Source organism: Anabrus simplex, chromosome 2, assembly GCF_040414725.1.
Source record: "Anabrus simplex isolate iqAnaSimp1 chromosome 2, ASM4041472v1, whole genome shotgun sequence".
NCBI classification, from domain to species: Eukaryota; Metazoa; Arthropoda; class Insecta; order Orthoptera; family Tettigoniidae; genus Anabrus; species Anabrus simplex.
In genome coordinates, this window is record NC_090266.1 from 1038488610 (window position 1) to 1038507199 (window position 18590).

The 18590-nt window shown below is 39.0% G+C and overlaps 1 protein-coding gene across 1 annotated transcript in view; it reads right to left on the minus strand.

The window, feature by feature from the left end:
* Window positions 1–2527: 2527 nt before the first annotated feature.
* LOC136863266 (uncharacterized) overlaps window positions 2528–18590 on the minus strand; it is a 326298-nt gene continuing 310235 nt past the window's right edge. Inside the window, exon 9 of the mRNA XM_067139651.2 lies at window positions 2528–2786. Within this exon, the coding sequence (XP_066995752.2) occupies window positions 2669–2786 (118 nt within the window). The 3' untranslated portion in view covers window positions 2528–2668. The remainder of the gene's footprint in view (window positions 2787–18590) is intronic.

Below are 18590 nucleotides of genomic sequence, written 5' to 3' on the forward strand. Positions count from 1 at the left end.
ACATCCTAAAACACCTAGGCATGTTCAAATCCTGACTGGAAGAAAGTTTAACATTTTTAAACTTCAGGATGAATCCTTTGCCACAAAATTTCCTAATATGATCAATGTATAGTTACAGTTAACCCAGTTAGCACAAATGACTCAGCAAGAATGGGCCACTTTGCAGAAGATAATCACATCCCAAAGTCAGCTGAGGAAACCGTTGGTTTTCTAAAACAGAAGAGACGAGACTGGTTTGACAACAACAATGAAGAAATTTTGTGTCCCAACAATGCAAAAAGGGGAGCCTATGTATCCCACCTTCAAGATCCATCCTCCAACACGAAGAAAGTACATTTGTTTAGAAATCAAAAGAATATGTCAGACAAAGATTAGAGAAATTAAGAATACCTGTTGGCAAAAGAATGCTCAGGAACTTCAGAAACTACCTGATGTTTGGGACCTGAGAAACTTTTAAGCAGGAATAAAAGAGTTGTATGGTCCATCTCACTCTTCAACAGGTACACTGAAAACTGTTGACAACTCTATCCCTCTTACTGACAGCCATGAAACCCTGGAGCATTGGAAGGAGTATTTCTCCACCTTTCTAAATCGTCCTTCCACTGCTGACAAAGACTTTCTTCGTGATGTGCCTCAACAGCCTGAACAACCATGGATGATGGTTCTACCAACTTACCAAGAATTCAGTGCAACTCTCAATCATCTGAAACCCAGAAAGGCACTTGCCCCAGATAACATCTCTCTGAACTTAATTCAAGCTGTTGGTCAATCACTCAAAATTATTTTCACTCTCTTCCTCAAAATTTGAGAAGTCAGAATTACCCAGTGAACTAAAAAATGCCACTATCATCACAATCTTCAAGAAAGATGATCGCAATATTTGTGGTAACTATCGTGGTACATCACTACTATCTATTGTAGGTAAATTTCTCATAAGAATTCTGCTTAATTGCCCCCCTCCCCAGAGTCCCAATGTGGGTTTCGAACTTCCAGAGGCACAATTGATCTGATCTTCTGTGCAAGGCAACTTCAGGAAAAATACAGAGAGCAACAGATCCTCTCTTCTTAGTCTTTTATGACCTGGAAAAATGCATTTGACTCTGTTCCAAAACCTGCTATGTGAGCAGTACTGAAACACTTCGGCTGTCCTCAGTGTTTTGTTGATCTAGGTAGTACAGACCCTTCATGATGGCATGACCGGACAGGTTTGTCATCAGAATAGGAACTCTGATGAATTTCCTATTGCTCATAGACTGAAACAGGAATGTGTGCTTTCTCCATAACTATTTGCATTATATTTGGCGGCCATGCTACAGGAATCTTCCAGGAATAACCCAGATTTGAAGGTTAGGGATAGTTTCGATGGAGGGGTTTTCAACTTAGCAAGACTTCGCTTCCAGAGGCTCACCCAGTTTACAAAGGTAACCAAAATGCTGTATGCAGATGATGCTGCATCACCTACCCTCACACCAGAGGGATTGCAACAGTCAGTTAACTGCTCCAAGATTGCTTGTGATTGTTTTGGTCTCACCATTAACGTTCAAAAGACCAAGGTCCAGGCACAAGCTTCACCAGGCACAACCCTTCCAAATTTCAACATCTCCATCTCAGATACTCCACTGGAGCAGGTAGACCACATTTTGTACTTGGGTAGTATCCTATCTGTGCACTGTAACTGTGAGCAAGATGTGGAGAAGAGAATTAGTGCTGCCCATGCAGCATTTGGACGATTATCACACTGCGTATTCATGAATAAAGACCTGACCATGTAGACAAAACTCATGGTATACCACGCTGTTGTCATCACAACATTGCTGTATGGTTGTGAAACTGACTCTTTACAGGCATGACTTGAAGCTTGAGCGTTTCGACCAACAAAAACTTTGATCCATCCTTAGGATCAAAAGGGAAGACCATGTCGCCAACATTGCCATTTGAGAAAGCACATGCCAAGAGCATAGAATCGTCCATCATTGGTCATCAGCTTAGATGGATTGGCCATGTCCGTCAGATGACCAATATCAGATTTCCACATCAAATCCTGTACGGTGAACTTTGTTCCGGCACCAGACCTCATGGAGCCTAAATGAGGTGCTACAAGGACCAGATTAAGCGCACAATGAAGATGACAGGTCCAATCCACAAACTTGGGACACGCTTGCTCAAGACCGTACAATTTGGCGCCGGACCATCCCTGTGCTGTCAATCTGTTTGAAGAGGAATGATACAGATGTGAAGAGGCCAGAAAGGAAGCACAAAAACTCCATGCAGCACAACCACTCCCTCCTCCAACAATTCTGTGCAATCTGTATGGACACTTATTCCATGCTAGAACTGGTCTGTTCAACCATCAAAAGTACATCCACAGACAGAAATTAATTTATTGGAAGAAGTTAATTACTCTAAAATGAGTTTAAGCTGCCGCTGCCAAAATTTTATGCAATATCCATTATTTCAAAATGATGTCTTGTTCACTATTGTAGGAATGTAAACTAAAAGCAGTACAATAAAATTCTTCAAGATTTTTATAACGTACATTTATTGAGAAAATAAACAGTATACTATATTCCAAGTCCTGGGTTGTCAGAAGCTTAAATACTAGTTTAAAATAAATTACTTTTTACAATATCAAGAAAGTAAAATATATTCGCAAAATACTGAAGAAAATTCAGCTGGTTGGTTTGTTGATAGTTTCCAGGTACTTTACTGGTATTGGTTCCAAAGAATCGGGTGCCATACTTAAAGTCCAGCTGAGTTGTGTCTGGTCTGTGTCCTTCATGACTGAACTGCAAAGAAAACAATATTTTTTTAATCATGTATCATTGAATCACAACCCTTCTATGACTAATGCATGATCCTACGAGGTCTTTCCATAAAATACTCTCTATTATTAGTAACAATATTCTCTATTCCCACAATGCTAGCAAATAAATGCCTGTATGGAACTCTTAATACCATACAAAATGAGGAACAACTTATTGCACTACACACCATAAGATTTTAAGCTTAAACTGTTTTACTAATTAGACTCATCAGCTGGGAAAAAACTGTTTCAAAACCCCCCCCCATCAAAGTGGAGGAGCCTTGAGATGAGGAAATAACTAAACCATATTGTTCATAAGTGGTATCATAAATTCCATTCCAAATACATCAGACTGCTAAGTTAGGAGACCTAAGGCTGATGTTCCATTTTGGTTGAAACATCCTGAAGGAATCTGAAAAAGCAAATTCCTACGTCAACAATAAACTTCTCAAAAAGTAACGAAATTAATACACTTCTCTGCCAAAGTAGTACTTAGTGTTTATCATCTATATCAAAAATTATTTTTAAGTTTATCCAACAAATAAACAAAAGAACAGGATGTGTCCATTCTTCGTACAGTTGATAAAGGCATTCCGTTGAACACTTACTTTCGTCCATATTGATCAAAGAAAATCTAAATGGCAATTTGAACTAAATAACAGAAAAACTTAATTTTGTTCTTGAGGAAATTAACAAAACATTTTTTTTATAACGAGCCACAAAAATTACCGTAACATACACACAGGTCCCCTACTTCCTCCCCTTACCCACATTCCTCTCAACCACCTCCCACCTCCGGCCAAACGCCGGCCACATGCTGCAGCCAGTCATCTGTTCTCAGTCTAATACACGACAGTTCACAAAGCTGACCATCTGCAAGGAAGACCGGCGAGGAAGCAAGTACTCTGAAATATGCATCATTTCCAATCACATAAACAATATCAATTCTCTTTAAACACTTTTTACAATTCCTCACATTTCTTTTTCCTTTAGAATTTCTTTCATAAACTTCAGTGGAAATTCCTAACACCTCCATTTTTCTATGCATAAAGTCACCAAAATGGAAGGAAGAAAGAAAGAAAACTTCACGTATTGAAGGTATGTGATATTTTGGCGATTACAAAATAGTCAAATTTACAAAGAACTTGACAGTATAAGCCCACTTATAAATATAATGTTGCACCCCCTCTGACTTGGATGCATGCACTGATTCAGTTGGAAAGAGTGTCAAAGCCGTTTGATCTTCTCCTAAGGCAAGCTGGCCCCAAACTATTGTAACTGGTTCTTCATATCCTCGATACTGACACTGGGACTGAGAGGACATCTAAGCAGGTCCCACACATTCTGTTGGGGACAGACCCAGTGATATTGCTGGCCACAGTATTAATCGGCATCACACAGTTAGTAGACACACATGCTATTTGTGGATGAGCATTGTTCATTGAAAAAAGGCACTATGGCACTGTTGCACGAGAGGTAACTCATGAGGATGCAGAATGTCCGTGATGTACCATTGTGCCATCAGAGTTTCCTTCAATCATTACCAGCCATGACCTGAAATCATACCCGGTGGCTCCCCACACTGTGATACCAGGAGAAACACAGCTGTGCTTCTCCAAATTATTGGAAGAAATGACACCCCCCCCCCAATCCCTCGCCCTCTCTCTCTCTCTCTCTCTCTCTCTCTAGGTCACCATCATACCTAGGTGATGGTGATCTGGAATAATGCAGAACTGCAATTCATCGCTGAACACAATGCGACACCACTCATCAGCAGTCCATGCTTCCTGGTCACGGTACCACACCAAACGCAGCCGTTTGTGTTGTGGTATTAACAGCAGCCTACGCATGGAACAGCAGTTCCTAAGTCCGTCTGCTGCTAGTCTCTGACCAATGGTGAAGGATAATAATTTTGCAGGGAGTACTTATTTGTTCTCAGATGGCAGGCGCAGGTGTGAAAGGGGTTACAATGTGCTTGGTGCACAATATGACTATCCTCCCTTGTGGTGGTCAGACTAGTATGCCTGCCCTCACGTTCCCATGCAGTCCATCAGGCCACTGTCACATCTGAATGCCCTATAAATCTGGATATTACAAGATTCGACCAGCCGGCCAAATGGAGACCCTCTTTCAAATTCTGTCAGGTACTGACAATGCTGCCTCACACGAGTACGCAGCATCTCCATGTCCTTCCAAGTGATCACTCAACATCTGATGCTGTTCACGACCTTATATACCCTACCAGGCCTGGTAACAACACTAAACACGAACACCAATAATGTACTCTGTCACAGAGAATGGCAACACAAACCATTTACATAACCACTGATGATGTGCACACGTACGAAGTTACATTGACACCCGATCATTTCTTCTGGGTGCTTCAATTCTTTTGTCAGGCAGTGTATTTTATAACAAAAATGTCAGGTTATAGCTTGTTTGCTTATATTATAGGACTGCTGTTTTAATGTACTTCCAAGTCAGTAAATATAAAAGCACTCTAAAATCATTTAGAAAAATCCAATGTATTTTTAATTTGAAGGACAAAGCATTTTTATGGTCTTATATATGTCATTGCTCCACAGGGACGTTTTTGAAGATTTACCTTCAAGATTTAATCTATCAATCAAAGGGCTTAAAAATGAAATAATGTTTCACACTTTAATCAGTTATTTCTGAAACCAGCCTTCTCCACAGCACAGCTGCATTTCGAGATATTCAATAAACTATGTCTGTATGATTCAAAATTAAATGAAATGGATTCATACTTCTCCCAATTATTAATTAGATGATGGTGCATTCTTTTAGTGCAGTAGTCTTTCCTTAGGCTCTGTTTCCCTGGACATATGCTCATAACTTTGATGGAGAAGTAAACTTTCTGTAATATAACAGACTTTTTCTATGAGAATGTAGATTAATTCTTATATTTTAAATAATTCTAACTTTATTTCTCAAGAAAACTTTGGCAGTGAAGCAAATTAAAGAACTTAACATAAATTACACATAAAATGAAGATCTGAAATGGAGATTTTGGTGAAAATTTCATTTTTCATCACTAACTACTTCTGCTTCTACAGTAGTTGACCAGTTTAAAAGTTCACGGTAGAAATATTTGTGTTCCTCTGGGATGTAACCAAGTAGCTGCTTTATTTCACTAAGTTTCTTTGGATAAGCCTATATAGGAATTTTTCCATTTGGATAAGCTTTCATATCTGCTAGAGCTGATGGTGGTTTGGATGCAAACTTGAACATGTGATGAGTAAGTCCATCGATGTAGTTCATGGCAACCACATGACTGCTGTTCTCTTCACTGTAATTAAACTCCATATAGCTTGATACAGCAAATGCTACCTTCTGATCACGTGGAATATTGTGACCTTGTGACTGCAGTGAGAGACAATTTATCTTGTAAAATTTGGGCCACCAACTATCTAAGTCACGAATGTCAACTCTTTCTATTACCTTTACTTGAAACTTGCCTGTTTTGATTGACTTAATAATATATTCAACATACTCTTTAATATATTGCTTTACCAGCCTGAAATCTTTATCATTATGTAAGAAAGAACGGCCCCATATGGGAAAGTAATGAGTGACCATCTTCAATTTGTGAAGAGAGACTAAAGACTAAATTTCTGACAACTGTATTGTTAAAAAATCAGATCAAAAATTAGATGTATGGCTTTTCATGCGTTTGCTCTATTAACCAGCGTTTCGTCTTAGGTCTGACACTAGACTCTTCGGAGTGGGATGTGTCGGACCCTACCCACTGACGCTGGGGTGTATGCAGGTGAACTGTATTGTTCTCCTATTGTCTTCAGCACCCATCAGAAAAATGTAGAGATATTTCACTTCAGGTGGGATATCTGATGGTATATAACCAAGAAGAGAGAACAAACTTCATTACCACACTTCCTTGCAATTCCCTCATGGTACATGTAAAATTCAGCACCGTTGTCTTTTAGATTATGAATGTTGAAAACACTAACATTCAACTGCCTCAGGTAGAAAACCTGTTGCACAGGGATTTCAGGAAGATCAAGGTTTTGCATGTAGTCCATTGAAATTCTGAGAACTACTTTATTTGACAGACATTTTTCACGTATTCTTTTAATGGGCTTGTAAACCTGGAGCATCCTCATTTGTGACTTATTAGTTACGCTGCAGTGGCACGTTTTGGTGCATCATTTAGAGACTTTGATTTGAGTTTTAAACTGAGTTCTTCACACTTGTAGCATGTGTCGACTTGTGGTCTTTTAAATGAAAGGTTGAACCTCTCATAGAATATTTTCAAAAAGAAACTTTAGGTAACTGCATCATCTGGGTATTTCTCCTTTAAGTGTTTTTGCATTAGTAGTACATTAAGATTGCCACTAAGGAATTCAACATCCCTTGTTGTATAGTGTCCCTTTTTTGTTGGGTACAATTTGATGTGGTCCTCCACCATGACAGCAATTTCACGAGAAATAGCATTTCTTGACCTCTGTTTCCCTCACCTGTCCTTAGGACTTACGTGATAATCATGTATATATCAAGCAGTGGCAGTTCGTGACTTTTACTCTTTCCCCTCCCCAATCGGTCCAGTTTTCACCGACTGGCACCACAATACTCTTAGATTAATAATAATAATAATAATAATAATAATAATAAGATTATACTGGCTGAATAGAAATCTGCTTGCACTACATCACTTAATTAACTACACAAAATGGCATTTATGCACACACATTAACAAGCCAAGAGATAATACAAACCCGACTACTATGGCACTGCACTGTTTCACGGATCACAATCACAAGTGATAACATTCTTGAAAACAAACAGTGCACTCGGAAATTTCTCTCCCCTTCCTCAAATTTCAAAGCAGGACAACATATTTAACTACACTACTGTCCAAAAGTTAAGCATAAGTTACAAATAAGCAGGGCAACAGGAAATAGACCACAAATCACAAGACATATGCACCTACCAACTTTACATCTTCGCTCTGTATGGAAAAGGAATGTTCCCGCTTTAACTAGTGGTGTAACCGCAAGGTCGCCTGCACCCCATATTCCCTCAGTCGTGTTTGCCCTGTTATAGTGTGCGGAGTATAGCCTCGTGGTGAACGTGACAACATAAAGGCACAACAACCCCATTTGGACCCCGTTTTTTAGGGTAGAAAACTCGGCCATCTGGAAGCAAGCCAGATACAGACCGAAGTCGCCATATCCTTGAATGTGCCACAGAGTGTCATTTCCAGGCTTTGGAGATGATTTTGAGACACAGGAGATGTTAGTCATAGGCCAGTACCAGGTCGACCAAGGGTAACCACTCCACAACAGGATCGATATCTGGCCTTAACCTCCCGACAAAATCGGAGTGCACCTGCAAGACAATTGTTGGCGGAGCTTGCAGCCATCTTAGGGGTTGCCGTTTCCCGGCAAACTGTATAACAGAGGCTCAGAACACCAGGGCTGTTTGCCCGACGTCCAGTGGTGTGCATGCTGCTCACTCCAGCACAGCGACAGGCCCGTTTACTGTGGAGCCATCAACATTGAAACTTGACCATGAATGAATGAATGAATGAATGAATGAAGGCATGTGCTCTTCACAGATGAATCCCGCTTCAGTTTGCAGAACGATTCCTGTCGTACATTAATCTGGAGAGAACCGGGTAGCCGATATAACCACAGGAACATCGTGGAACGGGACCAGTATGGTGGTGGTGGCATCATGGTGTGGGGCGGGCGTATGGACCATTTAAAGTTAAGAACTTCATAATTGTTCCGTATTGAACTGACAATCACAATACTAAAAAGAAAGTATAGGAATCTTAGCAGAGATTTACTTAGATTTTTTGGAACACTGTCATTGATAACAATACTACTTAAAACACACAATTTTGGGCCAGGTATGTAGATGACACCTAAGTGATCATAGATGATAGAATTGTTAATACAACCTCCACTCTGAATAACCTCAACAAGATCGATCCACATATTAAATTCACCCTTGAAACTGAGTCTAGCAAATCAATCAACTTTCTTGATATAACGATAAACAGGCTTCCATCCTCATTATCATATATGATTTACAGAAAAACCACACAAACAGCTAATACCATAAGACAAGATTCTTCACACCCACAAATCCATAAATGCACCTCTTACAACAGCATGGTTAACTGTGCTTTCAAAATACCACTGTCCAATGATAACTTAAATAAAGAACTGAATATCATCCGCTTCATCACCAAATTCAATGGTTATAACAGAAATTTTATTGAATGAATAATTAACAAATTTAAACACCATCGAAAAACAACACTCTTAGAAGATAATTCTAAACCAGTTGCTTACTCCACCTTTACTTTCAATGAAAAAGTCTACAGCAGGGCCATCCAATCATTGCGCTCCGAGAGCACGCCCATGCTCAGGGAGCACTGTGCAGTCAGACTAGCGTTCCTTCCCCTACTACCACTATACTGTGGCAGCGAGGAGATCTGCTACAGATGGACGATATTCGGACCACGCTGACTAGATACTTAAGTACAGTCGTGCGGTCGACGGCTTTTGTGGATTTGTTGACATATTGATAGGACTGTTTTTCCATAACAAATGTACTCCAATGTATGGAATATGCAGGAAAGGAAATCAAGTGTTAAATAAAGAATAATGTGATTTATTCAAAACTGAAATTTGAAATATCAGAGGAAAATTCAACATAATTGTACCAATATGAACAGATAAGACAGACCTTGAGTGATTTTGCTCAGTCGTTTTTACGAACTTTTAGTTTTTGGGCAAACAATCTTCTCCAAACTGGGTACAATAGTTCTGGACATAGCTATTCTTAAACAATTGCACAAGTTTCTATCGCTCATCATTGCATGATGTTTGCTTTTGGTAAGCTTAAGAACCAAACAGAAATTCTCACAAATGTACGTTGAGCTGAACATTGACAGAAATTTACGTGCATGTTTATACAAAAGGGGGTATTCTTCTTGTGGAAAGCCGCTGTAAAATTCTTCTAAATTTTGTGACATTAGAAAACTGTTTTTAAGACTAACACTGCACTGCAGTTCAATCAACCCTAATAGCTGTAGAGCACTGTCTGCACTAAGAGAAAACAGTCGAACAAATACATCTAACACCGCCTGCAGCTCTGATAATTCTAAAAAATCTCTTTTCAAACTCTTCTTGTAGTTGGCAAATTACCTGCAAGTACTCATCATAGTCGACACCTACTTTCACTGTTTCAAGCAATGGAAAATGTCCTGTGTCCTTGCATGCAACTGGTTTTCCCACAAAATCAATTTTCTTTTGAACACTCAAATTTTTTCCAATTCGCAGATATTGTGCTTTTCGCCCTGAAGCGAAGTGTTCAAAGTATTCAGATCGGCAGTAATGTCGCTTAAAAATGCCAAGTGCGCAACCATATTAGGATCACACAAAGGAACTTTGGGCCACCCTTTCATGTCACAACAGGTATCTATTGCATTCTGCAAGCAAAAAACACGAAGCACCTTCGCCTTGCTCAGCCATCTTACTTCTGCATGGTACAGGATATCCGGATACTCCGCTTCGATGTCATCCAAGAACTCTTAATTGACGGTGTGCGAGTCCATGGGAGCAAAGAAAATTTATCATTTGCACAACTGTTCCCATTATGTCTTTAAGCTTGGCGACTTTTGCACAGATTGCCTCCTGATGTATCAAGCAATTGACCGCCGCCATTAGGGTACTATCGCTCTCAGCCATTTTTAATTTTACATAGCTGAGGAACCCCGTGCATAGACCACATAAAGCAGGAGCTCCATCCGTCGTTACACTCTTCAGCCTCTCCCATTATAATCCCATTGACTCAGAAGCACCCTCGACAGCTTGGAAAATATCGAAAGCGGTAGTGGTGTCTGAGAGCTACTAAGTCTAGGAAATCTTCAGTAACCCGAAGATAGTCATCCACCCCTCGAATGAAAATAACGAGCTGAGCTGTGTCCGCAATGTCGGTTGATTCGTCGAGGGCGATGGAAAAGGATACTAAATTTGCTGCCTTCTCCATTAATTGCCGTTTCATATCAATGGCCATATCGTCTATCCTGCGAGCCACAATTTGAGGAGAAAGAGAGATTTTGTCAAATTTCTCAACAAGCTCCATAGGACAAATACATGCCGCCGCATCCATTAGGCACTCGATTAAATTCCCTTCTGTGAAGGGTTTCTCACCTTTGGCAATTCACAGCGAACATTTGTAGCTTGCTCGTAAAATGGGTCCATGAACCTCAATCTCCTGTCAGACAAAAATAAGGCAAGTCACAATGTTAGTGTTCTTCAGATAATTCAATCATTTCTTCATTCCCATTTGTAAACAAGCATTTTAAAATTAAAACAATAATACTTACAGAATAGTGCTGCTTGAAATTTTCTTTCAATTTTTCCAACTTCGATTGGTGACTGGCGTCTGTCAAATCACCGTAATCATCCCTTTGGTTGGCACTGTAGTGCCGTTCCAAATTGCGTTTCTTTAAACACATTAAATCTCTATGGCACACTAAATATTTGGCATGCCCTTTATAAGCTGTACAGAAAAATGAAATTTCCCATTCTGCTTTAAAGGCTGCTGCTTCACCACTCCTTTTTTTGTATGATGTTCAGCCATGACAACTGCGAAAGTGATTTAGTTACACGCTGTCAACAAAGTGCATTGGACTAGACTAGCGACTGATGGATCGGCTGCTCGCTTCACTGCGGCGGGCAGACCGCTCACTCAGCCAGCTAAGCTCTTCCCACCACTACCGAAAATACATTCCCCCAAAGCGCTCGGAGCACTGGCTTAGAAAGCGGCTAGAGCGTTAGCGCCCGGGGAGCACTGTTTGGATGGCCCTGGTCTACAATATTGCTAATATATTCAAAAAATATAATACCAAAATTTCATTTAGAACTAACAACAGAAGCTTGCAAGTATTACATAACTCCAATTTAATAAACAAAACTAATGTATTTTCAAAGTCAGGTGTATACTGGTTTAAATGCAATAACTGCAACTCTTCTTACATAGGAAAACTGGTCGCAACTTCAAAATCAGATATTCTGAACATGTTAATGGAATAAAATATAACAGGTTTTCGGCAGTAGGGCAACATATGCATGATGTAAAACATTTTTTCACTACGATAGACCAAGACACCGAAATTCTCAGCACCCTAAAAAAAGGCCCTCTCCTTGATATCACTGAAAACTGTTTTATACACCTTGATCAGTTTTTCAGTCCCAATCTTAACCTGAATGATATTTCTGGGAAGCCAAACACCCTTTTCAACTTCCTCATCTCAGTTTTGAAAAACCTCAAGTTGGCAAGTAGTCAATCGATCTTTCACATTTTACACAACACTTTTTCACGCTACTTGCCCCTTCTGAAAAGCTCCCCTTGATCCGCCTTAGACAATTGCCCCCCTCCCCACCAACCTCTCACGAACTCTCCTTTACTCCTCCCCCACCTCTACTTATTCCTTACTTATTTGCTTCATATTTTGCCTCCCCTATGCATGTCAATCATCATGGCACGCTGATAAAAGTGAGCCTCATAATTTAACTTGTTCTAAATTTCTTACCACTTGTTTCATTTCTATTTAAGTCTCCTTTTCTTTAGGCTTCAGATATCCGTATCAAACTGAGGAACTTAAGTCCTACACTGTATCCTAGGACTTCATGTATGTCGCTTTCCACTCTTCAACTTGCTTATAAAACAATTGGCTATAAGACCTTGCTTAGCAACAACTGTACACAAGCTGCATCTCTGAAGATCAATCTTTTAATGACTCATCCCTCAAGATTTTATCTTGGATCAAGCTTTATAACTCATTATTCACCATCAGTTCAACATCTTTTTATGTGATTACAGCGCAGCAGGAATATACAAGACTGTCATGTTACAAATGAATTTCAAATGAATTTACTTCATAAAAAGTGTTTATATTTCTACGTACATCCTTTTGACTGTGAATAACGTCTTATAATTGTTGTGTGTGTTTATAATTGTTTAAGATTTAGTCCATTTGCCCTGTTCTCTTAATCAGCTGATGACACTTCAAATATGTCGAAACCGGTCCCAAAGTTTAACATGTTGTAACTTAATATTGGTACAACTTAATAACAGTGTATTGAAAAGGTGGAACCTTTATACTTTCTTTTTAGTATTGTGGCCGTATGGACCTGCACATCTTCATGGGTGGTCCGAGGAACACTTAACGCTCAGAAATACAGGGATGAGGTACTGAGACCACATGTTCGACTCTTCAGAGGTGCGGTTGGTCCAGACTTCCTCTTAATAGATGATAATGTCCGACAGCACCGCGCTGCCCTGGTGGATGAATTTCAGGCTAGGGAAGACATTCATCGCATGGACTGGCCAGCAAGGTTTGCGGATCTGAATCCTATGGAACATGCCTGGGATGCACTGGGGAGGCAAATTGCATCCTGTCAGCCTCCACCAAGGACCCTCCAAGACTTTTGCATTGCCCTTTCAGAGGAATGGGATCGACTGCCACAAGAGCTCTTGGACCATCTGATAGAGAGCGTGTCACATCGCTGCAAAGCATGTGTGGCCGTTAGGGGTAACCATACACCCTATTAAGAGCATATTTTGTTGTGGAAGACATTGCCAAATTTTGTTAGTTGTTGTCAAATGTGTACCTTAGCTATCAGAATGTTTCTGACACTGTTTTTCTGGACAAGTTGTGTGACACATCTTGTGTGATTCAGCTTCCATTTGTTCAGCAATCTGTCTGACATTCCTATCAGGTGGTATAGCCTTGTTTAGTGATATTCTTTACTTTTGGATACTGCTATATTTGACCACTCTACAAATAGTGCTGTCATGTTATGGTTACATTTTGAATCTTTATTTTAGCTTCTTTATAGAACTGAATTGTTTAAATATAAGTATAATGGAATTCACTGTTTTGTAAAACATTTTGGAATTAATCTCTACAATTAATATAAGACATGGGGGAAAAGTCTAGGTACATTGTAAAACTTACCAAAGGATGTGTTCAATAAATTTCCAATTTCTTTGCAATCATTTAAGGTAAAGCTTGGAAAACAACAGATAGGGAATCTGCCACCTGGGTGACTGCCCTAAGTGCAGATCAGTAGTGACTGAAGTGGTTGGTGAAGTTGCTGAAAGCTCCGCTGTTCAGTGCTTATACCCGCCTGCACTCTTCTTACCCCTGACAAGCCCACATTGTCCTTCCAGGCTCCTCCCGTATCCCGCACGCTTGCTAAGACTGGGGACCTACTCAAGGCTCTGCTGCCGAAATCCAAGCGTCTCACGACTAAAGAGAAAACATCATGCTTGCTGGACAGCAGCCATGGTCTGAAAGCCTTTGTCATTTTCTTGAAAATGACAAGCAAAATGTTTACAGCCAAAATAATAAAGATATCATTGTATAAATGAATATCACACCACATAAGTTCAACTTTGCTACATTTGTCCATCTCTTTATGTAATCAGTTACAGAGTGAAATAACGTTAAATATTTTTTTAAAGGCAGCAGGATGGTGTCCAAAAGCCCTTCATGCACGAACCGTCACTGGTATAAAGGTATGTTTACATGGAAAAACATTTAAAGTTGTTTTTGTACCTAATTTTAAATTTATGTATATCTTTGTACGTTAGCTTTGCTCCACATTTCTATGGCTAAAAATGTGTCTAAATAGGAGACTAAACATGTCCCGTTAAGTTCACTGTTCTTAATAGAATGAACAATTTACAGTATCTTAAATGTGGAATTTTTCTCAAAGCATTCCAAAATATTTTTGTTGTAAAATAATGTGAATAAAAGTTAATAGCATCGTCCTGGGCCACTAATAGAGGAAATATTTGCAAATTTCTGCCTATCCTTGTGGTGGTCACAGGGATTTGATGAAATTTCGCTCTGAATCCCCTTAACCTTGTAATTTGCTAAGTCTGATTTACTAAATTTATCTATTAGCCTTTTCTTTTTAATTTAGCTTTCCTTCCCACCAACCACAATTTTCATTGGGCTTAGCCTCTGTTTAATTGGTTTATTGTGCCCCTATAGGATGACTTGAATGTACATCTGTTTACGGGATTTCTTCACTATTTTTTAATCCCTTATAATGTTCAAACTTTTTCTAAATTTATTCTTGAATTTCTCATGTAATATTTCTGGTTGGCCATGTATTTAGCATGACTCCTGTATTTTTGGATGGATATGCCCTATTAAGATCATTTAGGCTGTGGCTTCCTTTGATTTCTGAGACAATGACACTAATTCCTTTTTTGGTACTTACATAATAGGTACTTCTTCCAAGTTTCAATGACACCTGCATCCTCATACTGCCTGTTCTCTAGTGCATATTTGTTTAAGTGGGGATTTCCACTAGGCTGCTCCTTGAGCCTTTTAGATTTGATTTACTACTTAACTATATCTCTTCGAGTCTGGTATTCTGTGTTATTTCATTTAACTCCTTCATTAACATTTATTATGTTTATTATATTATTTATTATATTATTTTTTTATTATTATTGTTACCATTTTTGTATTGATGTTTCATAATATTCTTTCCATCGCTTACTTTTCTTCATTTATATAGTTGCAAAAAGTAAGGGAGGGTCCATTATGAGATAGCCTGTCATTTTGTGCAGTGAACACACACCTTCTGGCTATAAAGAACTATAATTTGTACACATGTGTATTCTACACTGTTTTTAACAAATTTATGATTGTATTCTGAGTCATACTGGCTACGTTCAATGGAAGGGAGTACTTCCAAATTTAAAAAAATAAAGAAAACAATTGCTGAACACATGTCTTTTAGGCTCATGGGGCCTTTTACTATACATAAAATCAAACAGTTCTTATTTACTCTTGTATCATGTCATTCATTTCATCTCATTAACTCCTCTGATGAGGCTGACCTCAGGATGGGCATCCAGTCGTAAAAACTCACAAGAATTCAACTCTCTTCATACCCAACCCCATACAAAAATTGGATAAGGTTTGCACATACAGTTTTATCATATTATACAATACTAGCAAGATACCCATGCTTCGCTATGGTATTATACTGAAATTTAGAATTGAATGCTTATTGATTTATATATTATCCGCCGAAATTTGCGGTCTGACTCGTTTTCTGAGAGAATCCGCCAAAATTCGTGATCTGGCTCGTTTTCTAATAGATTACGGCAAGTTTCCACCCTTTTTTCAATCTTTCTTTCCAGCAATCGATTTCGTACTTCCCGGGCTAGGTCCAGGTATTCCACCCGGTCAGTTGGGTCCCTAAATCTTTGCCATCTTTTCCTATAAGTATATTTAATATGGATCATTTCCTTCAGGAGATCCAGCCTGGTGTCGTATTGGGTGCCTTGGCGATACTGAACCCGCGGCCGGACTGCATTCTTAGTCATTACCCATCCCGGCCCGTTTCCAGCGCGGTCCGCACATTTGACGACGGTCTGGAACATTATTATTATTATTATTATTATTATTATTATTATTATTATTATTGATGTTCTGGACCCCACAGCAAGATGAAAGACCGCTACTTGGTGGTAAATTACATCTGCTGCCATTGTCACTGTCGACAATGTGACCAGCACCATTGTCGCGCGTAGGCAAGTGTGCAGGATTTCTGGCCATACGAATGACATACTTCCGTACATTATTGAACTTATTAGAGAGGTGAAAATTTGAACGTTCAATCTCATTCCTCTCGTTATTTCAAATGTGTTTAAATTGTTATCTATATGCCAGCGGAATCTACTGTAATCTAAGAACGTTCACCGAAGGAAAAGATGGCTCTTGAAAACGATCCCAGGAGAGATTAAAAATGATCGGTTTGTGATCAGAATAAGTACATTGAAAATCTACAGCCTGTTTCCAGTCATTCGACAGGGTCAGGAATGGAATGAATAAAGCCCCCATCTAGCGGCGACAATAGGAATTGTACCGGCTGCCGAAGCACGCCCTGGGGCAATGATCGATGAATGACAAATGAAATTAAATACTGGACACTGTTGCTGGAATGAATGATGACAGGGAAAACCGGAGTAAACGGAGAAAAACCTGTTCCGCCTCTGTATTGTCCAGCACGAATGTCACATGGAGTGACCAGGATTTTAACCACGGAACCCAGCTGTGAGGTGCCGGCGCGCTGCCGCCTGAGCAACGGAGGCTCCTTATGAATACATAAAGAACAGTAAAATCAATTGGACTCGCCTCCTTTTACACCCTGCCGCCGGTAAAGTTATTTACCCCCCACCAAAAAACTAAAAGAAGGCGTGTTTCTTTATGTTTAAATGAGATTCCAAACACTGATATTCACGTCTATTACCTTCAGTTTTGAGATTAAAATAATTCACTTGTTTCCACTTTCACCCCCCCCAAGTGAATTTTCCAGCAAAAAATACTTGTTTCTTTAACAGTAAAGGATCTTCTAAATACCAATTATCACAACTGTAACTTCTTCAGTTTTTTATTTATGTGTCCTCATGAAAGGAATTCAACTCATTTTCACCCCCGCCCCCCAAGATGATTCCCCCACAAAACGGATTTTCCTTTGTTTTTAAAGGAGATCCAAATACCAATTTTCACGTCTGTAGCCCCTAACAACTTTAGTTTTTATTGGATGTAAATATTCTCATACAATTAAGTCAATTTTTCAGTTCTTTCACCTCCGCCCCCCCCTCCCCCCACCATTCATTGGATTTTCCGAGAATACGCGTTTCTTTTCTTTCAAAGCAAATTCCAAATATCAAATTTCACGTCTGTAACATCTTCATTTTTGAGATAACAGTAGCCTAATTAAAAGAATTTAACACCATTTTCAGTCACTTTTACCCCCACTCCACACAAGTGGTATTTCCGAAAACTAAAAATACACGTTTTAAAAATACAATTTTTCACTTGTGTAACATGTTAAGTATTTTTAGATATACTGTAGAAATTCTCATTTTAAAATTTCACCCTCTTTTTAGTTCCCCTTAAGAGGAGTTTCCAAAAACAAATCACCTATATTTCTTTACATTTACAGGAGATTCCAAATACCACTTTTTATGTCTGTAACATTCTACGTTTCTCAGATATTCTGTAGATATAGTCTTTCAAAAAATTCACCCCAATATGTCACTCCTGTTTAACCGCCATTCATTGGATTTTCCCAAAACAAAAATATGTGTTTATTTTTAAAGGAGATTCTAAATATCAATTTTTACATGTGCAAACTTTTAAGGTTTTGAGATATAGATACATTCATTTTAAAAATCCCCCTTTTTCACCCCCCCCCCCCTCCCCCACTACTTGGACTTTCCAAAAGCAAAAAAAATGTTTCTTTATTTTTAAAGAAGATCCCAAATACCAATTTTCAGGTCTGTAATATCTTCAGTTTCTGAGATATAAGTATCCTCATTAAATGCATTCAACCCCTTTTTCACCCCTTTCCACCCCTCCTATTGGGATTTTCCAAAAACAAAAAATACTTGTTTCTTTATTTTTAATGAAGATTCTAAATGCCAATTTTTACATCTGTAAACTTTCAAAGTTTTGAGATATAGATACACTCATTTTTAAATTTCACCCCCCCCCCTTTCACCCCCTTAGCGATGTAATATCCAAAAATCCTCCCTTAGCAAGCACCTACATCTTAATATGAATGTATCTCCAAAATTTCATTTCATTATGTCCAGTAGTTTTGGCTCCGCGATGAATCAGTCAGTAAGTCAGGACAAGCTACTTTATATTGTACCCGTAAAATTGTGTTCATATCGTTAAGGCGCTTGA